The following is a 27,534-nucleotide window of genomic DNA, read 5'->3' as shown; positions in this document are numbered from 1 at the left end:
GCCTTCCCACCACACTTTAAACACTCCTCTGCTTAAGGACACTTAGAAAATAGTAAAAAAAATGAGGCTGTGCTTTGCCTTGGTCTGTGTCCTCACCATGTGGCCAGATTCGGTGTTTTAGCTGCTGCTTGGTCTCCTGGGACATGGCTGGTTGTGTAATTCCACTGCAAGGGTGGATGAATTGTGAAATACAGAGCGTGGCTGAGGAGGAAGATATCTCGGAGAGCTCAGGGTTGTGTAACCTGCAAGTTTTCCTGCTTTGCACAGATTTGAGGCTTGTGCTGTCCTAGGCGCCAGGTGAGGCAGCTGTCTCCTCTGGCAAGCACATCCTCATAGCTTCAGGCAGGGGATGGGCTGCCCAGCTTCCCATAACAATTATTTCTGGATTTTGGGCAAGATGTAAAGCTTGTAATTGAGGTTGCCAAGAAAAAAAAATCTCTCGTCCCTCCCTGAGGGGTTTGAATAAGAGAATAAAGGTAAAGGTTCCCCCTGCAGTATCTGTTGCTCTGAAGGGGTCTTCAGGATGGCATCAGACCACACTGGTGAGTCTACACCTGAGCTTCAGAGCAACAGGTACTGCAGCCACTGAAACATCAGTTAAATGGGACCGTAAGGAACAATCCCATTCAAGGTTCTGAATCTTAATGTCACTCTGTATTAGTGCATGAGAAATTAGATTGTAACTGCTTAGTCCTACCTAGGACCAGACGCATTGAAATACTGGGATTCAAGTCCCATTTATTTCAGTGGGTCTTCTCTAAGTTGCTTTAACGTTGGGTGCAGCCCAACGACTGCAAAGTTTCCATCCTGGAATGACAGTTAGTGATTTGAACCTCATTGGAATTTCTAGAGCCACCTGTGAGTTGGTCTTCTGTGTCCTCCAGCCATAGATATCTGGATTTTATGGCACATGCTGGCTTAAAAAAAAAATCCTTCTGGAGTCTTGTGTAAGACAGGGGCAAGCACTCTCTTCTTCCCAGAGATGACAGATCTTGGTCTTAACACAATTCTGTTAATAATGAGAATATCCAAATTAGGCCACCTAATAAAACTATGGGTGCAGCAGACCTCACGGTGTTAGGTGTAGCAATCGGCATTGTGGCTTTCTGATAAGCAGTGATGGGTCTAGATGGCAAGAAACCATTTCAAAGGTCTTTTCTGCCTTCCAGCTTCCCAAGAAGATTCAGTGTGGGGATCCTTCAAGACAGCGGGGAGCTCTGGCCTGCAGAAATTCCCAGCCTGGCTCACAGAGGGTTGGGCACTTCCAGTGGGTCTGCCCTCCCCCTCTGGGAGAGTCACAGTATGATCTAATGCTCGATGTAGAATCTGAGTCGTTTGTTGGAATCTTCAGGGTTCCTTTAGAGCAGAGCAAAGTATGTGTGACACTTCAGAAATGTGTCCCAGGCACCACCACAAGTGGTCATGGGGGATAAGGTCGAAACTGTCCTTTTCTGGATTCTCTTACACCTCCATCCCCAGCTGTTTATTTTGGCAAAGGATAGTTTCCACCAAAGAGACCCTCGAACTAGAAAGTGGTTCCTGCTCACTCCAGGAGGTAATTCTAATCCAAATTCCCCTCCAAATGAAACTGGTTCCACCCACAGCATTGTGGACCAGTCTTGCTTGACCTGAGGTTGAACCACTGTGCTGATAAAGGCACAGCCCTCCCCTCTGACCCTCCCTGTTCCAGGTAGTCATCTCCTGCATCAGAGGCAGTCTGATTTTTGCTCATTGCCTGGCTTATCTCACAGCTTGTTGACCTTGGCCATTCAGCTGAGCCCTCTGACCCTCCCTCCTCTTCCCGGTCATATTAAGAATCAGAAATCTCCATCTTGGAATGCTCTATGTTGTAAGAAGGGGCCCCAGTTCCTATAATCAGTAAACACAAGCTTCCCTCACCTTTCTGGAGGACGAGGGAGGGAAGATAGAGTGAAGGCCCAGCTATCCCAATTAACTACTCTGGCAAAAGAGGGTGTAAACATCTTTATCTCAAGGATGACATGAGGAATTGGGCTTGCCCAGAGGAGTCTCTTCCAAGATGAGGCTTTGGATGGTTACTAGGTGGGGAGAAAGACCTATCACACACTTCTTGGAGTCTTAAAGATCACCAGAGTTTCACATATTCCAGGGCCAAGCCCTAAAATTCTTAATGTTGCAGAAAATCCTGAAGTATCTGTTCTCAAGTCATTCCTTCAGAAAAGGGCAGGCAGAAAGTCAGAACCTAATGGTGCAATTTGTCCTCTGGGTAGGTGACGATGTCAATCCAAGCCACAGAAGACAAGAATGCTTTGATTTATCAGCAAAGCTGACACAGATTGTTTTGTGGTATCCATAACAAAAAAGCTCAAGGTTTGACAAACCATGGTGAAATTTATGAAATTTATTTTTGTTTCACCCTTAAAAATGAATCATTGACCACACTGACGTTGTAAATCCTTGCTGACAAGCAGATTAAGCAGCTTTCCAACTGGCTGGAGGTTGGCGAGACAGGCTCAGTAATGTTTTTCTTCCTAAAGCCTATGTTAGCTCTGTCTCATTCCATGACAACATCATGGTTATGCAAAGCAATTGCAACATATTATACAAACATGTAATAAATAGAAGAATTCGCATCTTGCCCCTTGGATGCGATAGAAAATATGGGTGAAAATACTGCCTATAAATTCTCCTTTTAAGGTAGCAAGGCACATAATGCAAAGAATCAAATAGAAAACACATGAAGTTAAAAAGAAAACTGTCTTTGCACACGTACAGAACATCATTCTGTTACCTCTAATCCTGGTTATCTGTAATTAAACTTTATGGTTTGAGGCTGGCTGTGCCACAAGAACTATTACTGTTGCTAAGCACTGGATAGGCTGTGACTGAATGTATTCCTCTGGAAGGTAAAAGCAAATTTGCATAAACACTGAAAATATGCCTTAAGGGGTGATTAGAGTTTGGCAAGAGAACACGGGGCAGGAAGAACCTGACAGGTTCCACATGCGCCTGGTGGGTTTCGACGACACACGACGTCTCTCGGGCTTCGAAGCCTAGCGCTGTGGCCTCTGTGGGAACATCCGCTGCTGCCCTGCCTCCGCCAGCCCCAACCTCCAGCAGCGGGTGGCAGGTCTCTCCGCAGGAGAATTGGTGTCCCATAGCTGGCAACGCGGCTGCTCCGGCCCTTGCACTCGCTTTCTCCTTCCCCGGCACGTCACGGAGCCTCTTCTCATCGGGCCCGCTTTGCAGCGGGGTGCAGCCGGAGAGCGCTTCCCCACTCGCCCTCCCCTCCGCCACTTTCCTCCGGCTGCTCCCGATCCTCTGCTCCGCCTCGGGTCTCTTCCCTCGCTGCCCCCGGTTCGGGTAGGGGTTAGGGTTGGGGGCCCGTGTCACCCCAATTCACGGCCCGGCTTCTCGCCAGAGCAGCAGGAAGGTGTGCTCCTCGTTCTCCCGCCTGGCCCTTGATCCACCCGCCCTCTCGGCGAGGGGAAAGGATCTTCCCACCGCGCGGCCTGCTCGAAGGAGCAGGCGGCTGTCGGTCTTTCGCGACGGGGCGGGAAGGCTGCAGTGCGAGTCCCCGGGGCGCCCTGAGAAGGGCCCCTCGGGGGAGCGCGGCGGCCAGCCCGAGCCGCGTCAGCCGCAGCGGGAGTCCCCCGGCGCCCCCTCCGGTGACCGGGCCGCGACTCGCCGCGTCGCCCTGGCAACCGAGCCGCCCGCCTCGCGCCACTTCCGCTCCCGCCGCGACGCAGGCGCCGACCTCCCTCCGCCCGCCGCTCCCTGGCGCCCGGCCAGTGGCGCTGCGTGGCCGCGGCACTCGGGCGTGACGTGGCAGCCTCCCCGCGCTGGCCCCGCCCACGCCCAGGGAAGGTGTCTCCTGGGCGCCGGGCCCCGCCTCCCTCGCGGCTGTTGGCTGCCGCCAGTGGGGCGGGGCCTGAGGCGTTCTTGATAGCCGGGCGGGGGCGCGCGCAGGCGGCAGGGGTGGTTGGCCGGCGCGGCGGCGGTGAGCGGGGCTGGCGCTTCGGGGGCGCGGGGCTGGGGCTGGGCGGCCTTCGGGAGCGGGTCACCGGGAGGACTGGATTTCAGTTATCGCATTTATTATTCTCGCCGTTATTAATGGGCCGCATTTCCTCCCTGCCCGCTGCCTCTGGAGGGGGACCCCGAGGCGACCTCCGCGGCCCTCCCCGCTCCGTGCTTCCTCCAGAACAACACCCCTGTGAGGTAGGGAGGGGCCCGGCGAGGGGGGCCTCCAGGCCCGCGGCCGGGCGCTCGAATCACCAGGCCCGGCCTCCCCCGGAGTGACGCTCTGGAGCCCTCCAGCCCCTTTCCTGCATTTTGTGCTCTCCGCTTGTGGGCATTTCCCTTAGTATAGCACCTTCTTCCCCTCCTGATGAACCCAAGGCAGCTTCCCTAATTACTCTCCTTGCCATTCCACCCTCCCAACAACAACCTTGCGAGGTAGGTGAGGCTGAGGGGGAGGGACTGGCCAGCATAACCCTGGGTCCACCACACCGGCTCCCTCAGGCATTGTGTGAAATTGTGGGATGCCATTTAAAGTCTGTGTGTTTTTAATCAACGTGTCTGTCGTCCTTAGTAATAATGCGGTGCTGCTTACTTTTCCCTTTAAGGTATTTCATGGTACTTCTCCTTGTGGTATAAGCAAAAGGTATGCTTTCGTGCTAAGTACATAATGATACTTGATTTTATGGTGCATGTGATATGTCCAACTTAGGAGGAAGTGTGATATGGGTAGGTGGCTAAATTGCACTTTCTGTGTGCAGCTGTTTGGAGCTGATTTTACTGGGCAGAGCACAGTACAGGTTGACTCTGCAGGAAATATTCATGGCTTCAGGCTAGAAGGTTGTCACAAGATATGAAGAGCTAGCCTGTGTGTGCCTGTGTATATACGTTTTTAAAGCCAACTAGACAATTTATTTCTGGGGTGTTTCCTAAGGATGCACATGAAACATGGCTGTTATTTCACAGATTAGCATAGAGCAGCTGGAGGGAGTCGTCCCCCCTTCCCCACCCTGGCGCTCTGCTTTGCCATTTGCCCTTGCAAATGTGCAGGAAGAGTGAAAGGAGGTGGTATGCTTTGTTGAAGTAAGCAGCTTTGCAGAATTTTGTGTAACTTGAAGAGGGGAAGGTGATCATAGACTCGAACAGTTGGAAGGGGCTTGGAAGGCCATCGGGTCCCGCCCCCTGCTCAACGGAGAACTCAAGTCTCAACTCTGAAGGACTAATGTGTGTGCACCCTTGGAGGTTTGCCACGGACTCACAAACATGCCTCGGGCCAGCTTTGCTTGGGACAGAGTGCACACGCACATGCTGAGCCCGAGTCCAAGTGCCTGCTCTTGGCAGGCCTGTGGCGTGCAGGTGTCTTGAACAGGGCTTTCTCTCGCTGAATTGGGATGAATGGGGTTTCTGCATGACTGCTCTTCCCAGCTCGGTCAGCCATGTGCATCCAGAAGTGGGAACCCTTATTCAGTGCTTGGGTAGAGGGAGGGAGAATGGCCTGTGCTGCCTGGTTTACTTTATTTATTTGTTTAGGGGGCTTCTATGCCACCCCATTCGCCGAAGCCTCGGGGCGGTTCACAAACTGTTGGATTGGTTGAATCATGCTTGTTACTCGGGGAGTCTCATGAAACTTCTGTCCCTCCCCAGGCGATGGACAGGGAGCAGGATGTCTGTGCGCTCCGGCGCCGCCTGGCTGAGGCTGGGCAGAGCCACCTGCTTCAGTTCTGGGAGGAGCTGAGTGAGCCGGAGCAGCAGGAGCTCTACAAGGAGTTGGACGCCATGGACCTGGAGGAGCTGGGCCAGGCCTTCCAGAAGGCGATGGTGGACAGTGGCCATTTACCAGGGCAGGAGTACATGGATGCAAAGGTGGAGCCTGTGCCACGGGAGGTGCTGGGCAGTGCGACCCGGGACCGGACCCAGCTGCCCATCTGGGAGGAGGAAGGTACTAAAGGGATCCCGTTTCACACACAGGACTGTACTGTGGAAACAGATGTGCTCCTTGCAGTGATACCATCTGTGCAAATGGAGAGAAACAGAATTGGCTTTCTGCTCTTGTATTAGCAGCACGCGAATGCTCTTATTCAGCTGAGGCGGAGGGGAAGCTCAACCAATTCCTCTCCTAACCTGGTTCTTGTATGAGTTTTGGTGGAAATAAGTTTCAGTAGCTTAATATATCTTCTACCAATCCGTAAAGGATTCATGACACCCATCCCTAATTTATTTTCAGCAGTTGTGCCTATTTTTCATTTTAGGCAATGATAAGACTGTTTAATAGACGTTAGGCGCAGTAGCATTTTATTTGTGGTACTTTATCCCCACCTATTTGTGGAGCATCTCTCTCCTTGAATCACTGGCTAGCATAGAACTGTTGACACAGGAAGCGATTGTCGTGACTTTACAAGGTTTGAACACAATATGACCCGTCAGCATGAACACGCGGGCATTATTTTTATAATTACTTTGTGCTGATGTCCTGCCTGCCCTCCGCTAAGGGGTCGGGGAACTGGTGCACCAGCTGCCCACAGCAATTACAGGCAGAGCGGAAGAAGCAGCCCCTCCTGCGACAAGCAGCTTGAGCCCGTTTGGTAGACCCTCAGTCTAGGCTCAGTCTCGAGGGGACCCGGCTGGTTGGCCTCACAAGCAGTGACCTTGCCCTGCAGCCCCTCCATGGCAGGGACTGAGCCTTGGGCCCCGCAAAGCCTGCATTGCCATAGCCTCTTTCATTGGGCTTTTCGGCTGATTGGTGCCTAGTAGCCTTTGAAAACCCAGTGGCCCAGCCTTTGGATACTGGCTCAAATCCTCAGGCCAACACTGCTTCTGAATAATCCATCTTGGTGCTGTCTGGCTGTGCCAAAGCAGTTCTTCTGCCTGGCTTCCTTGTTCTCGTGCAGGTTCACTTGAAACCAAATGATTGAACAGTTTTGGGCAAGTTTCCAAGCAGGAAGTCATCCAGGATGCGTTTCATCCTAGAATGGCCGCAAAGCACTCAGTTGCATGTTTATTATACACCTGCTCTTGAACACTCTTGTGATAAAGGTGGAGGTTCAGCTCTGGAATGCAGACCTTCTGCCCTGTGTTTTTGGGCTTTTATATGCTTGTACAACCTTTAATTCAGAAGCATGTGAAGGATACATGACTTTGTTTCCATCTGCCTTGCCCTGTTTGGGCGAGGTTGCTCAATTTGGGTGTAGGCCTTACAAGTCATCTAGCATTTTTGGCAGTTTCTTAAAATTGGAAACTGTTAAAATGGCTACAGTTGTTGCCAGTACAGTAAAACCTTGGATTTGCGAGTAACTTGGTCTGCAAGTGTTTTGCACAACAAGCGAAAAGTTTTTCTAAAATTTAACTTGATAAACGAGTGATGTCTTGCAGTACGAGTATTGTGACGCTCAGCAGGCAGAGTGTGCTTGTCACAACTGAGCGTGGTTCTTCTCTCTCCCGCTGTGGGTGTGAGGACAGCATTGCCTCCCCGCTACCGAGCGCGCCCGCGATCATGCCCGCCTCCCCCCCGAGCGTGCCCATGATCGTGCCCGTCTCCCCCCACCCCCAGCACACCCACTTCAAATTTTTGTGATTAAAAAAAATAGTTACAGAACGGATTAACCTTATTTCCATCGAACCTTATGGGGAAATTTGCTTTGATATACAAGTGCTTTGGATTACAAGCATGTTTTCGGAACGAATTATGCTCACAATCCAAGGTTTTACTGTATTTAAAGTGAGTGGACATTGTGCAATGCATTTTAATTCAGTTTTGGTGTCGGGAATTTTGGGGAAATGGTTGCAGGCTGAGGACCAAACCAAATGCTGGCACGGGAGCCCTCTTGTCTCCCCAAAGCTCCCCAAATTTTGTGGAGGTACCCTCAGATCCTGAGAAAAAGGGATGCTTCCCCCCATCTTTTGTTCTGTGTGCATTCTCTCCCAGCCCACCTTTCACACCCTTTGCCTGATTCAAGGTTTTCTCTTCCAGATAGTTTTCTTTCCTTCTGAACTTGATGGGGAAGAGACAGACTAATAGGAGAGGTTCAGAAGTGATCGCTTTCTACAGCGGGGTCTTCCATGATGTTCGGGGGGAAAGAGGCCTCTCCTTCCAGCACGGCAGGGAAGGGCACTTGATCAAAGTGAGGTGGAGGCCATACGAGGCTCAAGGCCTGAGAGCTGCTCCTGCAGCGTAAGGCATGGCTGGCTCTGTGTGTATCCAGTAATAAAACATTTCTTGCATTCCTCTGCTGCTCCACCGCAAGGCTCTTTGGGTTGTGGTAAATATCAGGAGGAGGCCAGTGACAGAATCAGTGAAATAGCTTATCTTAAAATGAGGGACAAACAAAATCCTGTGCAAACGCAGATCTGTTCTGAGCCACACTTCAAGTCACGAATGGGCTTGAATGGTTTTAGGTTTGCAGGCCTGAGTCAAGGTACCAAGTGAAAAGAAAGATTCTAGAGGCAGGATGGTGTTAGCAAAGTGGTCAGGGAGAGTCAGTCCGGCAGACAAGAAACTTGCATTAGTGCAGACTTTGAAAGTCCCGCTCTTTAGCCACTAGACCCTTATTTCTGAATTTTTCATCAGATAGTTCCTAGTTCTGCTTTTAAACTTCTGCTACAATCTTGAGGATAAGAAATAGGGTTATTTTGTAAAGTGAAATGAATGTTGAGGGTGTGAAATGGATGAATCCCCGAACATGCTGAATACAGAGAACCCTGGATAGAAATTGGCGGATGTGCGAAGGATGCATGTCTTGCTGCACATACCCCTCTGTTTCGTTTAGGGTTGCTTGCATTAACTCCGGCTTTGGATCTGTTGCTGGTCGCATCTGCAGGCACGCTGATTGCACCTGAAAAATAGGTTACTTGTAAGATCAGGTGCCATTTCTGTCTGGCTGCCTGCGTAATTCAGTGGTGGTTTTGGTGCTGAGTCACAGCTTGCCCTGCTAGCACAAGGTGCCCTTTATTGTGATCATACTGAAGATGACTGTTGTTTTTAAGACCTCCTGGGAGAAAGGTGCATATCCTGAAGGAAGCTGAGTTAATTTCAAGTCACTTGAATTATCCTGGGGTTTTTTTCCCTGCTGCTGTTAGCCGTAACTGCTGTGTAGGTACTGTGAGTGCTTTGTGCCAGAGTCCTCCAAATTCAGCACCAAGATTAAGCCAAACCATGGCTTAGTGCTTAGAGCGTGTCCCAAGGTGAACCTGAGCCTTATCATTTTGTGGTGTCAAGAAGAGAGGCAGTTGAAGGTGGCCATACAGCGCACAGCTGCTGGCCCACTTCAGTAATGGCTACTTAGCAAAACACTTTCAAACGATGTGTGTGTTTCTACATGCCTGAAGGCACTCTCCACTGTATTAACACTAGAGCCTAACAAATCCAACCTGCGTTCCAACACAAAATACCATTTGTTTAGACTGATATTAAGAATGTTTCTTTGTTCTTGGTCATACACGAAGCTTAAGACATCCTTAAGAGAATGGTGAGGGCAGGAGCATTCTGTGAGAATGCAGAGATGCTGCCTTCATCATGCGTAGTGGCTTACAGGTCACTCGAAAGCTTTCTTCTCTACCACTGGAATACAAAAGATCATCAGAATGGTTTGGACTTGGGGACAGACAAACCACTTAATGTTTTTCGTGCTTGGTTTAGGTCTCCGACAGATATCTCAGAGCAAAGTAGCTGTTCTTCTTCTAGCTGGTGGACAAGGGACAAGGCTGGGCGTCTCATACCCCAAAGGAATGTATGATGTAGGCCTGCCATCCCACAAAACCCTCTTCCAGATCCAGGCAGAGCGCATCTTGAAGCTGCAGCAGCTGGCCGAAAACCAGTATAACCTCAAATGTGTTATTCCATGGTAAGCATATTGGAATGGTCATTCGGTATTCAAAAATATGTAGTCTTCTCTTTCTGTTTCGTGTGGATACTGAGTTCCCATAGGAGTTCAGAACAGGATACTGGCCCAGAGTTTGGCTTCTTCAGAGTCTCGGCGGTGGCTGCCTGCTGTTCAGAGATATTTCAGCAGTAATTTTGTTTGCCCAGATGTGCTCAAAATACATGGGAACTGCCTGCTGTAAGTTTCGAAGCCAAAGAGATGGATGAAGAAAATTCCCAATCCTCAGAGGATAGCATTTCATTGCTCCCAGCCCCTCCCTGCAACCAGGAAAGCACAGATACACCATGCGAAGGAATAAACAAATGCTGGAACTCATGCAGATTTGCCCAGCTTCCACAATGTGCGCAGCTCACAGCATCTGGCACAGGATTTGGATTGCCTAAAACTGTAGAACGGTTTCCATTTGCAGAGCCCTGCTTATAAACTGTTCTGCTTGTCTGACCAGAGGATGTATTTGTGAGAGGCGGAGGCAAATGGGAGACTTAACGGGAGGTTCTTTACTAGTGATACAAAGATCCAGAAACGAACCTGTGGATAGGCTGGAACTAAAGGTTACGCTTGAAGCATGGTGCGGGTCAGGAATAGAAACCTGTGGCCCTGTAGCTGCTGCTGGACTCTAGCCCTTGGTTGCTCTTTCTGGTCCAACCCCTAAATCTCTTTCTGTCTCACAAAGAGGATGCACCCCCGCCCCCCAGCCTAAGAGTCCCGGCCTAAAGGTGTCAACTTGCATGGTCAGGTCTGGCCGCATGGACTATTTGCTTTTGTTTAATTGCTTTGTGCTTTTACTTTCCTAAAGGTCACCATTTCTTGCCGGCAATGAGAAACAAATTCTGCCTCTTCATTAGCCCAAAATACTTTGATCTTTGAGCTCTGGAGCTCTGGGGCATCTGCAGCTCTGATCCACTGAAGGCCTGGATCAAAGTATTGAAGACTCGTGCAGCCCTGGGGGTTGGGTGGGCTTCTGTGCGTGTCTAGTAGTGGGGCAAGGCCATGGCTGCAAGTCCCACAGGAGGTTAGTGAACCTGGCCTCTCCTGTTCTCTTTTGCTGGACAGGTACATCATGACAAGTGGCAGGACGATGGAAATGACCAAGGATTTTTTCCTGAAGCACAAGTACTTTGGCTTAAAGAAGGAGAATGTGATCTTCTTTCAGCAGGGGATGCTGCCTGCTCTGGACTTTGACGGCAAAATCCTCCTGGAAGAAAAAGGCAAAGTCGCCATGGCACCAGGTACAAAAGTCCACAAAAGCACCCCTCAGTATTGCCACCGCGTTCCCTTCCCCTTCCCCCTGATTTAAGTACATGAACTTGTAAGACCAGACTCAGGTAGACCTGGCTTGTGCCGACTATTCAGACCCTAAATGTGAAGAGACGTGGGCAGAAGGGCGCATGATCTTTGCCAGCTGGAGTCAGCAGGGTCTCCAAGCTGAAGCATAGAGGAGAAGGGCACACCAGCTGATGTTCTCCTTCTGGACCTTTGCTCGTCTAATGGCTTTGTTTCCATCGCAGAGCAAGTCATCCATTTTTTATTATTCCAAAGTTATTACAGTGATAAATGCTACAAAATAGTGTAAAAATGGAAGTATTCAAAAATAAGACATCGCATCACCGCTCAAACTTTATACAAAATGTTACCTATTAACAGCTAAACTTGGATAACATCAGTCATTACAATAAATTAAATGGCTGTGAGAGCTTATCTTCTATTTTGTATTTTATGTCATATTGCTTATCTGATAAACTGTAGTTTCAAGTTGGTGCTCAAAAAGAGTGTTTAATTTCCCAAGTGTTATTGCTTCCAAATTTTCAGCAGCCGTTGCTTTTCTAAATACTTCCAATGTCCAGTGCATAACGTAAGGGCCAGAAAAGAAAGTGATGGGCCTGTTAGCAGACAGAAGCACTGAAAGAGCGCTGCTTGTGTGTTGTCGGGAGCCTTCAGCATTCCTCCCAGGAAAAGCAAAAGCTGCCCAGGGTGGGAGACCCTCTGGCTGACTAAGAGCAACTTGGAGACTCTTTCGGGCAGCTTGCTGGTCAGTCTGATCCACGCCTTCCGGGAGTGACCTAGCAGCAGAGTCTTGGCAACAGACCTGAGTGAGGCAAGCGTGTGCTGTTTACATGCTCAGACGTGTTTTCAGCCCTTTTTTACTTCTGCAGATTTTTTCCCTACGCACGCCTGGGCTGCTTTTCTGTAAATGTCTGCATTCCGCCTCCCTGTTGTGCATGGGCGGCCTCGCCTTGGTTTCATAAGTGGAGCATCCCCCTGACACTGGAAGCAGGGGCCACGATGATGCAATCTGAGCAGTGTCCACGATTCCTAAGATGCATCCCGGTTTTAGGGGAGGAGAACAGAGCAAGGCAGAGTTCTAGGCCAGCTGAAGTGGACGTGTCGGGTGTGTCGGTCAGTCTTTTCAGCAGCAGTCAGCATCTCAGTGACCGTGTTGTGTCTCACCCCTCTTGTCCGACAGATTTCCCGGTGATTAATGTGTGTTCCATTTGGGTTGTCCAACTGGCAGCGGCCTCATCTTGTGTAGCTAAAAAGCTACTCTGAACTGTTGTTAGTTGCAAAGTCCTGTCCGACCCAGCACAACCCCATGGACAACATTCCTCCAGGCCTTCCTGTCCTCCACCACCCCCAGAGTCCACCTAAGCTCACGCCAACTGCTTCAGGGACTCCATCCAGCCACCTCATCCTCTGCCGCCCCCTTCTTCTTTTGCCTTCAATTGTTCCCAGCATTAGGTTCTTCTCCAGGGAGTCCTTCCTTCTCAATAGGTGGCCAAAGTATTTGCGTTTCATCTTCAGTATCTGGCCTTCTAAAGAGCAGTCAGGGTTGATCTCCTCTAGGACTGACCGGTTTGATCTCCTCACAGTCCAAGGGACTCGCAGGAGTCTCTGCCAGCACCACAGTTCAAAGGCCTCAGTCCCGGGGGAAGCCGGCGAAGGAAAAGCGGTTGCCTCAGCTGTGTAACACAATTGACAAAGCTCCCTTGCAAGAGCAAGAGTGGTTGTCTTCTTCCTTTGTTTTAGCAGGTGCATGTTTTGTTTTTCATCCTGTCAAGTATTTGGTGCAGACCAAAGCTTTTGGCACTGCTCTTTTATTTTCTTTCTGATTTTCTGAGGATCCTGTTTTTCAGGATTTTTGTTGACAAATGTTACATATGAGGAAAAAGTGAGCAGAAACTGATGTAGGTAAACTAGATGCACCTGAAACACTGAAATGTTTCTCTTCTCACCTCCTATTGAAGACGGCAACGGAGGTCTCTACCGAGCTTTGGGAGCGCATCGTATTTTGGAAGACATGGAGCAGCGAGGCATTGGAAGCATCCACGTCTATTGTGTCGACAATATTTTGGTAAAAGTGGCAGACCCGCGGTTCATTGGTTTCTGCGTGCTGAAGGGCGCAGACTGTGGAGCAAAGGTAACTGATCTTCGCCAAGACTTCCCACCTCTTTTGGAGGCCTTAATTGTGTTTGGAAAAGGGATTGTTTAATACCTTGGAGGTTATGTCTCGAACACTAGTGCGCTGTAATTCCCAGAGGTGAGGACAAACAAAAGAGAAAGTGCCTGTGGTAGAGAGCGTGCTTGTTGGCAAGTCCCTGGTCCCAATCCTGCTCCACTCCGGACTGGCCGGGTGCCCTCGGCCAGCTCTTTTTCCAGTCATCTGCGCTGTGATCGTAAGGCTGGCCCACCTGTCCGCACTCCTGAATGTGCACGTGCACATACGGCGGGCATTCAATGTCCGGGACAAGTCAGAAGGACTCTCCGCATCCCTGGCTTCAAAAAATACTAGATTTGGCATGTAGGTTAGGTCTCTTTACTGGATCAGCTTAACTCTTAATGTAAGTCGAGCAGAATGAAAAATCGAGGGAGAATTCACAAACGTTTTTACAGAAAAAACAAATGAGCAGCATGTGCAGCTGCTTTGTAGTTCACTGTCCTGTAAGGACAGTGTTCATCTGCGTAGGAGGGAGTGGTTTAGCGTTAATGCCGATTTAGTTCGATTTAATAAACCCCAAGTCCTTGGATAACAGCTGTGACTCTCTTCTGCAAGGACCAAGTTAAATTTCTGCAGCTCCTATGCAGGAGCCCTAATGCCCTCATGTGGAGAAACAAAGCTAAAGACCGATCATCTCTGTATTGCCCATAGCTAAAGTTCTCCGGGCGGTTTGCAATAATAATCACCGAATCATATGCTCAAGTCACCCGTCCAGCTTCTGACGAGGCCTCACCCCGCTTAGCTTCCAAGATGAGGCAGGATCAGGCACCTCAGGCTACAGGGAAGCTACGTTTTATGCCTTTTCGTTTTGTAGTGAATCCAGTTATTTTTCTTGCCGCTGATGTTCTTAAGTGACAGAAACACTTGCAGGCCCTTGCGCTGATATCTGTAATCCTGAGACAAGGGGGAGTGGCAGAGTTGACTGCGTAGTCCATCATGGGGACCGAGCTGCCCAGAGGGCCTGAGGTACTGATGGCCCCTTCTGAGGGGCGCTGTGCCAGAGCTGTCCCTTGGATAGGAAAGCACTGTCCGAGCCTGGCTTTGACTCTGCAGAAAAAGAGATCTCTTGCTTTCTGTGCACGTTGACAAGATGCGTGTGCTGTACTGAGCAGCTATACTTTTGTCTCGGGGTGGGCACTTAACGGACTTCCCACAGACGGTCTTTCTTGCTGCTCCACTGTTTACATTGTCGTTTCATTTGTAGTTATGCCAGCCAACCAAGAATCACACTTGACACATCTGCATCTGGACCCCAAAAGTGAGGCCATGTGAAGGGCATTAGTCCGTGACGAAGCAAGATGTCTCGTTATCTCCCCTCAGGTGGTGGAAAAGACCAACCCCACGGAGCCGGTGGGCGTGGTGTGCCGCGTGGACGGCGTTTACAAGGTGGTGGAGTACAGTGAGATCTCGCTGGCCACAGCGCAGAAGAGGAGCCACGACGGCCGGCTGCTCTTCAACGCCGGGAACATTGCCAACCACTACTTCACAGTGGGGTTTCTGAAAGACGTCGTCACGTAAGGGCAAACTTTGGTCATACATAGTTCATGAAATGCATTCTAAGGCACTTCCAACCCTTCCGTTGCACGCCAACATCTACACTTATTTATTCACAGTGTTTATTATTATTATTATTATTATTATTATTATTATTATTATTATTATTATTATAGCATTTCTATGCCGCCCCTTGCCGAAACCTCGGGGCGGCTTACAACATGATAAAATACATTGAAATACAATAGTACATAGTAAATTAAATTACCATTAAATATAACAATACAAAAAATACATTGATTTACAAATACAAAATTAAAATTATCAGTATAAAATAAAAATATAGGAGGAGAAAGAGAAGGAAGAAGAAGTTGCCCAGGCCAGATCATATGTTTTAACAATTGAAATGATGTTTAAATAAAAAGGTCTTTACCTGGCGCCGAAAAACCAGTAACGATGGTGCCAGGCGGACCTCTTTGGGGAGTGAATTCCATAGGTTGGGCGCCACTGCAGAGAAAGCCCTCCTCCGGGTACTTACTCTCCTAATTTCTTTCATGGAGGGTTCCCGGAGAAGGGACTCTCCCGCAGATCTCAAAGGGCGGTCGGGCATATACGGACGTAAGCGCTCGTTCAGGTAGCCAGGACCCAAGCCGTTTAGGGCTTTGTAGGTCATAATCAACACCTTGAATTGGGCCCGGGCTTCAATGGGAAGCCAGTGAAGCTGACGGAGGACTGGAGTTAAAGAGGCTTACAATAAAAATAAAAATTTCAATTCCAGAGCAATAAAAGCCACCCTTCAAATGCAGCATAAAAACACACGCCAAGGAATAAAAGCAACTTAAAAGGCCTGGGAAAAGAATGTGTCTCCCCTTTAATATTACAGAGGGATCATCCTGCTCTGACCCCTTGCGCAGTATTTGAATGCTTTCCTCAGGAAGCACTGCTCTCCTCAGATAGAGGACGAACACATTTTGCCTTAGCTCCATCCAAAACATGCTGCTTTTCGTTGTTGAGGAAGGCTCTTCACGGGGAACATGAGCAGAGTGATCTCTCCTGCAGCCTGGGCATGGTCCAGTCAAGTAGTTGCAGCCTGATTTGGGGGGGGGGATGGGCCTGGATATGTGTTCCCCTTTTCCTCAGCTTAAAGACTGAAATGAATGACACCAGTTAATCTTTCGGGGTTTCACCATCAAGTGCGAAATCCTTTGTTTTGTAGCCCTCAGTTAATTCAAGTATGAGCACGCCTCTTTGGGTCTCCTGGCTTCAGAGCTGCATCTCGCTTTAACTAGGGATTGGTGAGAGAAGATGGTCTCTCCCACGCTGAACTGGAATGGCTTAGGTTAGGCTGTAGTCAAAAGCAGGCATTTGAATCATGCGAACACTGAAGAACTGCCTAGTATGAAGTGCAAAGGCCAGATGGCCCACAGGTGAGGCAAGAGGGTCGTGGCCATCCCTTGTTCCTTGACTCCCGTGGCTGATACGTGGCAACTTTATTTGACTAGTAGACCTTGATGGATCCTGGTGCTTAGTGGTATACTCTGCTAATACTGCCCTTGGCATTCCAGTGTCCATGAGCCTCACCTGCAGCACCACATTGCCCAGAAGAAAATCCCGTACATTGATGTGGCTACGGGGAAGCCTCTGAAGCCGGACAAGCCGAATGGGATTAAGATGGAGAAGTTTGTCTTTGACATCTTCCAGTTTGCTAAGTAGGTCTTTAAGTCTTCACAGCAGCTTCTCCACCTACCTCTGCAGGTGGTTCGTGTTCTCTGTCACTGTCTCCATTATAGTATATTATGTTTGGCTTCCTTTTCCGTTTTGAAGGTCCCGTTTTGATCCTCCTAGTTGTAGAATGTGGAAGCTGTAGGGGTCTGGTGGGAGGGGAAGCCATGCTGCCTGGAAATCCTAGGTGAGGCCGACAGAGGGAGGAGCAAGATGGTCTCCTGCACGTGAGATCAGAAAGAACTAACAAGAAAACAGGGTGGAGACTATGCGACCTCCATGGTCTTGAGTAAGGGAGAGAGCACTGCTTCCCCCCAGGAGTGTCAGTGGGAGCCCAGAAGAGCACGTGGGGTGGGCATGAAGAGGAGGCAGCAGCCAGGTAGTGCCCTTCCTTCTGTACCTAGGCTCTGATGTGGAGCTCAGGTACGTGCCGGTAGGACTCCGGCGGCAGCAGTCCACTCCTGGCTCCCGCCTGTGGAAGGACGAGCGCAGCCCCGGTGAAGATTAGAAAGTTGCTTGCAGCCCGTCTCCAGAGGCTTTGGCCTCCGTGTGGCTGGGGAGGGTTGGTTGCAGGCCCGCAGGTGCCCATCTCAAAACAGGATTTAGACTTTGGGCCCTTGTTCAGTATCGTCAGCTTTCTTCCGATTACATGCAGTTTCTAAGAGCGTGCGGTCTTTCTGCACGGCCTGCGTCTGCTTTGCTCTGCGTCCAGGATCTTTCTGGTCTACGAAGTGCTGCGAGAGGATGAGTTCTCGCCTTTAAAGAACGCGGACAGCCAGAACGGCAAGGACAACCCCACCACCGCCCGGCACTCGCTGATGTCCTTGCATCACTGCTGGGTCCTCAACGCCGGTGGCCGCTTTGTGGATGAGAACGGGACGTGCCTTCCTGCCATTCCACGGTAAGAGAGGCCTCCTTGCGCTTTGGCACCCCGTTCCGGACCTGCGGTCAGCATGCATCCTCTAAGGCTGGACACGCTTGCTGTGCACCCAGGAGAGCCGGAGAAGGCCAGCTGAGTGGAGTCCCGGTTGCTTTCTTCTCAAGCGCATAGCATCCCCCTCCGCACTTGCATTGTGTTACCCTGCAGAGTGCACGGCGTTGGGGGAAAGCGCATGGAATGCCAGTCTTTGGGAAGCTCCACCAGCACCCCATGGGTCAAACAAAGCGTTAGGGGAACAGCGCCTGTAGGCTCTGCCTCCCTTACCTGCTCTAGCCATCACTAGATGTGGGTCCCCAACAATGCCACAGGCATATTTGGAGTTTGAGTAACTTTCACAGGCACTGTCACAAAATGGCTTCCATGAGAATGGAGCCACGTCACATAATGGCTGCCATGAGCACCCATCTAGCAAAGAGGTCGGTGCAGGGAGAAATAAGAGGCTGCAGGCTGGGATGGAGGAGACGAGTTAAAGCTTTGCTTGCTGCTCCTGACCAATCTTCACCCATCCACACACGCCTTCCACCCTGGATCTCCTCCTCCTCCTCCTCTGTCTGCTCCAGCCTCACGATGCCTCTCCCCCAACTCTTTTCCTTGCTCTGTCTGTCCCTTCTCTTCTCTGCCACTAGCCTTCCTTCTGTCCTGTAATCTTGCTCTTTCTCTCCCACCAACTCTCGCTCTTTCTGGTTCTCCTGCCTCCCAGCCTGCAGCCCAGGTCTTCTTCTCTCCACTGCCTCCTTGCCTTCCTGCCAACCAAACAGCTGATCAGCAGCAAGCTCAGGAACAGAAAGTAGATCTTGGTGCCGCCATGTTTTTCCCTTCTTATTTCAACTTTTCAAAGAAGCGTTGTGTGGGTGCCCTCGGAGGTACGCTGTGTTGGGGAACCCTGCTGTAGAACCACAACAGTGAGCAGCAAGCTCATCGCCAGCACAAGGGAGACGCACCACTGGAGCTGGCTTTGGGAGTCCTCCAGTTCTGCCCCTATTCCATTGCCCCGTCCCCCTGCTCCAGCCCCCCGATATGGGGCATGCCTGCATCACAGTGAGCCCCGTTTGCTGCAAGGGTGGCCCCACCCACCAGAGGCACGTGTACTTCCTGCCCTGCCTCAGCATGGTCCTGGCTTGGAGGGCAGCTGGGCTGGCTGCTTCCCAAGGACACAGCCCTCGGAGCTGCTGCCAGTCAGAGTAGCCACTGCTGGGCTAGGCGGGACTCTGGCTCAGGGCGCAGCAGCGCCCTTGGCTTGAGAGCGCCAGAACATTTGCTTAGGGGAGGAGAGTGTGATCCATCTGCGCTCTGAGCAACGGGGAATGCGCCTTCGTTCATACTGGGTCGGCAGGGCAATTGCACGATGAAGCAGCTGTCCGAGGCTGCACTGCTTGGTCATGCTGAAAAGCAGCCAAGGTGCCCGTTCACTTGGATGGAGTGCAAAGGCCGAGCTAGATCAGGATGTGTGCAGAAGAGACCTCCTTAGTCAGAAACGACGTCCTGAGCAGCACGTGGGTGCCATTGGGGCCAGCATACGGTGCCCCCACGCTCCGCTCGGAGTAGATGAACGGCTCCTTTCCCACCAAGCATCTGACAGGACTCCCAGAAAAGCCTGCTGTTTGGATTCAGCACATCCCACAACTTCGTTTCCCCCCTCATTAATCCTTTTTCTTCCCGCACGACAGCACCACAATTGGAAGGTCAGATGCGGTCCAAGCCGATGTCAGTCACAAGTAAATATACGGTCCGGGGTCGCTGGGAAGCATGGTGAGAGGGGCCCCGCTTGGGCACTCACTAACAGGCCTCTTTGCGGCATGCCGGGGCTTCGCGCTCGGCCTGGCAGGGGGGTCTTCAGCGCGGAGCCGCTTCTTGGCGGAGACGTGCCCGCCACCTGGGGACTGCCGCTCCAAGGCCAGCTTGTGCATGCTCGGGAAGGGTGCATGTCTGAGAATCGAGCCCTGTAGCTGCCGCTTCTCGCAACTGAAGTACAAGAGTAGCTTGGACACATTCCTCGGGGAGGATCTGCAAGGCTGAACTGAGAGACGCCCTGCAGCCACTTTTCTTATGCACAGAGGTAGAAAAATATCCAAAGCTGTGTTTCTAGTGCCCAGTTTGTGTTCAAATTAGAGCTGACCTACATGTTTGCCAGGCGGGGATTCTGGGCTTAACTTGGCCAGAATGCTTGCTTATCTTCCAGAAGTTTTACCGTGTAAAACTTTTACCAAGGCTTTTTGCGTAAGGGGCGGCATAGAAATGTTATAAATAAATAAATAAAAATCTATCAACAGTATACAGCAATTTCTAATAATACAACCCAGCAGCAATAAAATAAAAACATCAAAAAGCATGAAATGACATGTTTTAAAAGGCTAAGCGGAAAGGATGCCTTTCTTAAGTTAAAGAGAATTGGAGTGGTCAGTGACAGTTCTGGGGGGAGCCCGTTTCAAAGCTCTCCCAGAAGAAATCCCTTTCCCATTTGTCAGACAAACTGGCCCCTGTGGGGGCTGGAGCCCTGCAGAGCACCTCTTCTGTGGATCTCCGTGCTGGAGTGTCCCTGCCCCCAGTGCTCTTTTTCGGTCTTTGACCTCTGCTGTAATTCAGCACTTGCTGCAAAGTACCATTCCCATCTGGAATCATGTGCTCTTAAACGGTGTTGGGCTGCCAGTTTTGAGGGAAGTGTGGAGGGGAGGCAGCAAGGGAGAGGACTTTCTCGGTGGTGGCCCCTGTCTTTGGAATAGCTTCCACACTGTGGCCCAGCTGGCAAGAAATCTCTCATCCTCTCAGTGCTGGGTGAAGAAGGCCCGCTTTTCCGAGGCTTTTAAAGAAGGACGTGGCAGGCCAGGGGCTTGAGGGGTTCCCCAGGTGTTCTGCAGCCACTCTTTCATTAACTATTCCTTGCTATGCTCTGTTTTTATCATCTGTTTCTAGCTATTTAACATGTTTATTCTTTCTCTGGCTTTGCAACATTTTCATTGTATTTTTATCGTCTGTTTTGAATGGACTGTGTAAACCAGCCAGAGAGCTTTGGCTGTGGGGCGGCACTGAAATAAATAAGACTGCTTTACCCTCTGCTTTAACCCTAGATGCTTGCCCACCTTAAAGTGAGAATTTGGGTCGCTTGGCTCCTTCCTGCCAGCACCAGGCAACCTTCAGTGGCCACTCCTTTGCAGTGCTTTCTGCTGAACAGAAGGAGCGAAGGGGTGGGGTCCAGCTCACTTGCTCTCTTCCAAATCCTGGGAGCAAGAGGAAACTCCTCTTGCCCTAAAATCCCCTGGCAAATTCAGAGGCCTCAGGGCAGAGACGGGGACTTCCGTTCCCCATGATCTGGAGAACACTGCTTCTCCTACTCTTCCTCTTGTTTCCCAAACGGTATCACAAGGGGGAGAGCTCCCTTCCACCCCAAACCTTCAGTTCTTAGGGTAGAAGAAGGCATCCCGTTCTACAGTCAGTCAACCACGTTCAGATGCTGTATTGACAATAAACTGTCATATCAACTCCTAAAACAACAGGCCTCCGGCCTGTCTTACTACCCTCAGCCAAGCCGTGCTGGGAGTATTGGGATGACTTGACAAACCATTGTGGGTATGATCTGTGGCTGGTTGTTGCGTCCTGCACAGTCAGACGCCGTATGCAGACCCAGCTGGCCACCTGAGAGGCTGAAGACTCCCTGCCAGTCAGGGTAAGCAGTACTGGCTGGAAGGACCGACTTGGTTCCAGGCCAAGTTCTGTGCTCTGTTCTGCTCATTGTATTCCTGGTGTTGCGGAGTGTTGCTGTGGGTTTCTTTCTCTGAATTGAATGAAATAGTTAATGCATTTCTTGATTGTGAAGGAACCTCAGTGGTTTAAGGGCCACTTCAGATTATTGTGTTTTTATTTTCTGCAGGGAAATCCGTGTTTACATTTGTTGGTGGTGATTATGCGAAAATCCCACCCTTTTTTCTATTTTTAAATGCTCTCTGAGCAGCAAATGCAGGGGAGTACGTTCACGTGTGACTTTTGCAGATTTATTGACTGGTTTAATATAGTAAATTGAAATAGTTTGCACAGGACAGCTGTCTTTTTCAGATTTAGAAGCGCAAAATAATAAGCCACTTCCTGGTCATGGCAAGAAAGCAAAGCCACGTAGAACAAATGTTTGTGTTCTCTCTCAGAACCAAAATAGTTCCCCAGAATATATTCGTATGCTCTTGCCGCTCAGCCTTGCTGATTTAAAATTTACCTTCACCGATTAAACAGCTCAAGCGTTACTTTCCAATTGACAGATTTCACCGCTTGCAGACCTAGAATTTCAGAGCACCTGAAGTGCCCTAAGCCAGAGAGGAGGGCGCTTTTGAGGTGCTCATCTGCTCCAGCTACGTTGCTGCTCTTGCCTTTGAAACCAGGTGTGCAAAAGGGGCACTGGCCTGCGTGGGTCACATTTCGGAATTCTTCCTCACAAGCGCTGCCGCAGCATCTCCGGGCCTTTCTCTAACAAGCTCACCTTGCATACTTAACTAATCCCTGTGACCTGGGTGATGGACCTGCTGCTGAACTCTTTCTTGGGTAGGAGCCGAGCAAAACGCCGATCTAAGACTGACCTGCCAGACTGAGGCTGAGGCCTCCTGTGCCTGCCTGGGGTTTAACGGACTTGCTTTGTCCTTGTCTTGTCTTCTGCAGTCTGAAGGATGCGAACGACCTTCCCATTCAGTGTGAGATCTCCCCTCTTGTCTCCTACGGTGGTGAAGTAAGTCGTGGTGGGGTCCTTTGCTTCTTCCCCCGAGCCGCATTGAATTGTCCCGTCCTGCTGCCCTGGTGCTCAGGGTGGCTGGCAGGCAGGGCTTCAGGGGAGTCTCGCTTGCGGTCCCCCAGGAAGGGCTTCCGCACAAGAGCCAGGAGCACCCCCGCCCCTCCCTCTCCAGCAGGGGCAGGCAAAGGACAGTCCTCCGTGTGAGCTCACCATGGCACAGATCAAAGCACCGATCCCCCTGCAGCACAGGTGGGAGCTGCATCTGGTCAGGGGAGCAGCCGAATGCAAGCGGGACGGTTCCTGCCCTCCCTCCGCCTCCGAAGGGTCTTGACTGCATCACGCCACTCGGGGGCGGGATGGTGGGCAGTGCTTGAATGGCTCGCTCTCCTGACCTGATGTTTCCTGCCAGGGTTTGACCCCCCCCGATCCCCCCCCAATTCCCTTGGTTTGGCTCCCATACTCTGTTGGAGTCAGCTCGCTTGCCTTGATGGTTGGAGGCCGCCGCTATTCCCCCGTCCCACCGCAGACCGGAACCAGCCAGCCTGGGGGCACTGGGTCGCCTCTGTACAGTGCGCTCCGTGGGGGAAGCCAGTGCAGGAGGAAGCGGGGGGCTCTTCCGTGGTCGTGCCGGCCTGCGGTGCCCATCAGCCCCAGCCACGGGGGCTCAGGCACATCAAGTCCGGGGACGTGGCCCAGTTGCAGCCATTTCCACCGCCCGCACCTTGTGGCCTCCGCTGAAGCTAGGCAGCTGTTTGCGGCCTTGTCGGGGACGCTCTGTGGAGGCGGAAGGGAAGGATCCAGGTTACGGCCTGGACGGAGGTCGGCTGTGCCCCCAGGCCTCGCCGTGTCCCTGCAGCCCTCTCCAAAGCCTGTTTCTGACCTCCTGGCATCAGCCGGTGCAGCGCCTTCGGTGCCGGCTGCAAGGGGGCAGAGCAGAACGCCTGCGGTCAGAGTCCCCGGTCCATGGCAGCAGGACCTCAGCACAGGGCTCCGGGGGACGTTGACGGGCGGCACGACGTGCATTCTGCTTCACGGATGGATAAGCGGCTCTGAAACGTCGGAGGGCCTGACGCCAAGCTGGGCGGTGCGTCCTGCATTACCTGGCCCTGCTGGACGGTGGTTTAACTGGAACTGACGGCACAGTCCCTTCGGTGGTGCAGGGGAAGGGTTGCAGGCTCATTCTGGCAATGGGATGGGGTGTCCTGGCCAAGCACAAAAGCCCTGACGTCCCAAAGGGACACGCTGTTGCCGGAGCGATGCCTGATCTATCATACATTTGTGGCTCGGCCTGTTTATACAGACCGATTTACAAAACTGCTGCATACCTTTCTGATGAAGACAGCTTTTACTTTGCTTGGTATGTAAACTTGAATTTTAGCCGAGTTTTCTGACTCCTAGTAAGGTTTTGCTGGCTGCAGCTATTTTATTAGCGCCTAATACTGGCTTTTGGATTACATTTATATGTTCACGGCATTCTGCATTAGAAACCAGCTCAGAAAACCTTTATTAGCCTGCTCCCAAAAGGCCCCGACGCCACCTTTGCAAAGCGTCCCCTCCTGATTGAAAGAGGTGCCTTCTGGGCAAGCGACTGCCAGCAGTCCCGCTTCGGTCCACCTTGAGGCGCTGGCTCAACGCAGTCCAGACAAAGCATGTGCCCTCGTGACGCAGGACCAGTGCAGCATGGGGTACGGAAGGCTTACGCTCACGCTTGACACCACTGCCCATGGCCATATGCCAGGTGGTCCTGACATTTTTATGTTATCCAGCCCCATGAAAAACACCTCCTGGGAGGCCGTTAACACTTTAGGTATCTGTATGGAGAACTGACATCCAGGAAGCCTTTCTTATGCAGATGCAATATTTCTTAACTGAACAGGAAATCAAAGCCGCCCCATCTAAGTCCATCTTCACAGTGGCCCACTGAACCGTGCTTCGTTTTCAGCCAGAGTTTAATGTTACAAAAGCCATTGTGGCCAGTTTCTGAATATTTCCTGCTGCTTTTTGCCAGGGTCTGGAGGAGTTTGTGAAGGACAAACAGTTCCGTGCCCCTTTGATTATTGACAGAAGCGGGGTCCATGAGTTGGTGAAGAATGGCATGTGAGATCCCCAGGAAGAAAGAATCATCCTTTGGGTCCAGATTTTCCTGTGATTCTTGCTTGTTGGACTGTAAATGTTCACACAGAGGTTTCTAATATCACTTATGGGAGGATTCACTCAAACGGATTGGCTGCAATAGGAAGGGAAGTGGTATTTTTCTTCTAGGCATCTTGGGGATATCTATTTATATAACTTTTGATTTTAAAAAAAGTTAATACATAAAATAGCCGGAACACTGCATTTTGTATAAAAACCTATGTTATGCCTACAAAGGATCTTTACGGTACAGGGTCGAGAGACTAATCTGAAATGGTATTTTTCTCAAATGTGTGTGACTTGATTTTGAAAGGCAGATTTGGGTTTTCTTTTACAGCCCATGCTGTTATTAAAGGTTGTGTCTTGCAGAGGTTGCACAATTGAAAAGAGCAGGGAGGAAATGACATCTAATTAAATTATTTCTCTCCCAGCATTTCCACGAACTGTTGTGCTGTCTTGGTCCTGCCGCCTGATTTTACTCATTCCCAGGAACCCTCGCTGGGACCACTCCCACGTCCTGCCTCTGATCGCGCAAAGTTTTGTGTGTCCGGCCGTGTGTAAACCCACTGCTGCTAGCAAAGACCCCCATGAGAGCTTGCCTCCCTAGAGCAGGCTTTCCTCCTGAAGCCACACCTGAGGAAAGATACGCGAGGAAGCACCTTTCTGGCCTCCTGTCTCCCCAGGTCACTCTGGGATCATGGGGAAATGCAGGCACGGTTGTCGGAACGGGGAGCTGCACGGGTGCTCTGCCAGGAAGCATGCAGCCCACTAGCAGTGGGGTGGCGGCAGCCAGCCAGAGCATCTGCCCGCCACAGCTCCTCTTCCTCCCCGGAAGTTCATGCCCCTCCGGCCTCTTGGCCCCCCCCCCAGTTTCAAGAACCAAAGCAACAGAACAGTTGCAGGCGAGGCCCACATAGATTCAGCAGAATAGGAATACTGAATCTATGACTGAAGGAATTGTGCTTTTCTGGAACTAAGGATTTTTAAGAAACGGGAGTGTGGGGAAAAAGCTGACCTGGCAGACCGTTTGCTTTCTGCAGCATGCAGAATTTTTCACTTGCTTGGGTCATCCATCTGAAATCTGGTTGCAGGCACACAGGACAACTGTATGGCCATATTTAATTATTCTTGCAATTGCTAGTGAAGGGCTCCAGCTTAGGTAATTCTTAGAAGGGTGAGAGATTTTATTATCCTTGCAGAAGGGGAGAAATTTTGGAGTTTTTACTTACAACAGGAAGCTGCTGTTAATTACAAGCTATATCTAAATACAGGAAACTGCTTTGTATAAGCCCTAGTTGATAGACCAGGCTATCAAGCCATGTGGATGAGGATCAGAGAGAGCAGGAGTGCAAATTGGTGGAAGATAAAATAAACTGGACTAGCAGATGATACCATACTGCTCCTGCTCTTGGCTGCACGCCTGGATGTGGGGAGGGGGTCAGAGGAGCTGAGAGCGATGCCCCAGGCCTGGTCTCTTAGAAGGGTCACTCAAGGCAGAATGGCCGGATTGGAGCCACCAGGCTAAGATGCGCCCACCTTGTTCAGGTGTGTAACAGTCACGTCCGTATTAGAGAACGGATCTCCATACTGGGCAGAGAAGCTTCTGAAGAGCAGTCGCTTGGCAGCAAGCAGCACCTGTGCGGATCTTTCGTAGACAACAGCAGTGACATCCAGACTAACTACGGTTCGGTTCCTGCACAGGTTACTTCTAGCCTTGCCCAGGTGCCTTCTGGAAAACAGGTGTTTTATGGCTGGCCACATTTCTTAGCCATTTTGTCGCCCGGCAGCAACTTTTTGGAGTGCAGAGCCCACTCTCAAGATGCTGAGTGAGCCCCACGAGGGCGCCAGGGCAGCGCTGCGTGCCCAGCGGTCGAGCTGAGCCAAGGTGACTTTGCATGCCCAAGCAGCTCTTTGGCTCCTTGCTTCTTGGAGAGCTGGGAAGAAGCCGGGGAAGGCTGGGTTTTGCCCGTGCACAAGTGCTCTCCGCGCCCTTGCTTGGGTGCTGCCCAGGACCAGCAGTGGCACTTGGACAGCAGTTTAGAACTGGATGGTCAGCAGCTTGAACCCTGACCACTGCCAGCGCTTGCGACTTCGTATTTGATGCCTGCCAGTACCCAACCAACACAGCCTGGGTTCTGAGCCGGAAGCCAGGTTTACTCGTCAAAATTGGACCAACACGTGAACGTTGGCTCATGCCGGGTATCTGCAGCGCTCCAGTTGAGCCACGCTGGCACCAGAGGGGCCCCTGAAGACCAGCTGCGATTTCAGCCTGGGGAAGGCTTTGCGGCCCCCCTGCCGGTGCCCGGATTTCCACCGCTTGGCCCTTTCACACGAAACGGCTGCCTTTAAAGCGGCCCGGCCCCGCTCGAGCAAAACTGGGGGTCACCCGACCGGTATTTGCGCCAGAAGCAGCGAAGGGCCGCCGCGGCCCGGCCCTTTGCGCCAGGCTGGCCGGCAGCGCCCGGCCCGAAGGCCGCTGCCCGCGCCGGGAGGCCCCGGGCACGGCGGCCCTTCCCGGCCGAGGGGCCGGGCTGCGGGATACGCGCTCCCCGCCCCGGCGCCCGGCGCGCCTTTGCCGTAAATTACAGCTCGGCCGCGCTCCCCGAGCGCAGGGAAGGAGCCTGCGGAGGGCGGCCGGCGGCAGTTGGTGCCTCTCCGGCCCGTCCCCGTCCCCTAATTGAAACCAAATGTGGAAGACGTGGGATTGTGGGACTTCTGGCGCGGGCCCAGGAATCCGCGGGACGCGCGCCGCTCGCGCAGGCATCTTGCATCAGCCTGCGGAGGACGCCTCTTCCCAGGCCGGCCGCCCCGTCGAGGCGGGACCGGCTGGGCTAGGCGAGCCCAGGCTAGGCTGCTGCACGGCCCGCGCCGGCCCCCCGGAGAGCTCGCCGTGGCGCCCAGGTACGGCCCGACGGCGCGGCCCGGCCCGGCCCGGCCCGCCACGGCGCGGCGGCCCCGCTCGCTTCCTCGGCGGCCGGACAAAGCGCGCGCAGCCGGGAGCGCCCGGCCGGGGAGCCGCTGAGCCTGGCTCCGGCTCGCCCGCCCGCTTCGCCTTGCTCGCCGGCTTGCACGGCAGGCCGGGCGCGCTGACGGCTGCCCGGGGGCCGGAGAGGCGCGGGACGGGCGGTCCTGGCGGCCTCGGGAGCTCGGCGGGGAGCCGTCGGGGCCGGGG

The 27,534-nt window shown here is 51.8% G+C and overlaps 2 protein-coding genes across 5 annotated transcripts in view; both read left to right on the top strand.

The window, feature by feature from the left end:
* Positions 1–3,963: 3,963 nt before the first annotated feature.
* Positions 3,964–24,795, top strand: UAP1 (UDP-N-acetylglucosamine pyrophosphorylase 1). 2 transcript variants are annotated; one of them, XM_044439206.1, is made up of 12 exons: positions 3,964–3,979; positions 4,605–4,642; positions 5,641–5,935; positions 9,629–9,833; positions 10,926–11,101; positions 13,115–13,287; positions 14,686–14,879; positions 16,425–16,568; positions 17,294–17,482; positions 19,189–19,236; positions 22,160–22,226; positions 24,238–24,795. In XM_044439206.1, the coding sequence occupies exons 3-12, from the start codon at positions 5,644–5,646 to the stop codon at positions 24,328–24,330; spliced, it is 1,581 nt and encodes a 526-aa protein (XP_044295141.1). In that variant the 5' UTR covers positions 3,964–3,979; positions 4,605–4,642; positions 5,641–5,643; the 3' UTR covers positions 24,331–24,795. The 2 variants fall into 2 exon arrangements, with proteins under 2 accessions (XP_044295141.1, XP_044295142.1); XM_044439207.1 differs by lacking the exons at positions 3,964–3,979; positions 19,189–19,236 and having other exon boundaries at positions 4,438–4,642.
* Positions 24,796–27,145: 2,350 nt separating this feature from the next.
* Positions 27,146–27,534, top strand: part of DDR2 (discoidin domain receptor tyrosine kinase 2) — a 47,524-nt gene continuing 47,135 nt past the window's right edge. For all 3 annotated transcript variants that reach the window (XM_044439287.1, XM_044439286.1, XM_044439285.1), the window contains exon 1: positions 27,146–27,263. The gene's annotated coding sequence lies outside the window, so the exon portion shown is untranslated. The remainder of the gene's footprint in view (positions 27,264–27,534) is intronic.

This window comes from Varanus komodoensis, unplaced genomic scaffold (genome assembly GCF_004798865.1).
Source record: "Varanus komodoensis strain SLA01 unplaced genomic scaffold, ASM479886v1 scaffold34_1, whole genome shotgun sequence".
Taxonomy (NCBI): domain Eukaryota; kingdom Metazoa; phylum Chordata; class Lepidosauria; order Squamata; family Varanidae; genus Varanus; species Varanus komodoensis.
This window is presented reverse-complemented; position numbering and strand designations above follow the sequence as displayed.

Bases quoted from the DNA above. Each gene is read 5' to 3' on its own strand.
- UAP1 (XM_044439206.1), top strand. From the start codon at position 5,644: ATGGACAGGGAGCAGGATGTCTGTGCGCTCCGGCGCCGCCTGGCTGAG. The intron at 5,936-9,628 runs GTACTAAAGGGA...TGCTTGGTTTAG, and splicing joins GCCCATCTGGGAGGAGGAAG to GTCTCCGACAGATATCTCAG. The intron at 9,834-10,925 runs GTAAGCATATTG...TTTGCTGGACAG, and splicing joins CTCAAATGTGTTATTCCATG to GTACATCATGACAAGTGGCA.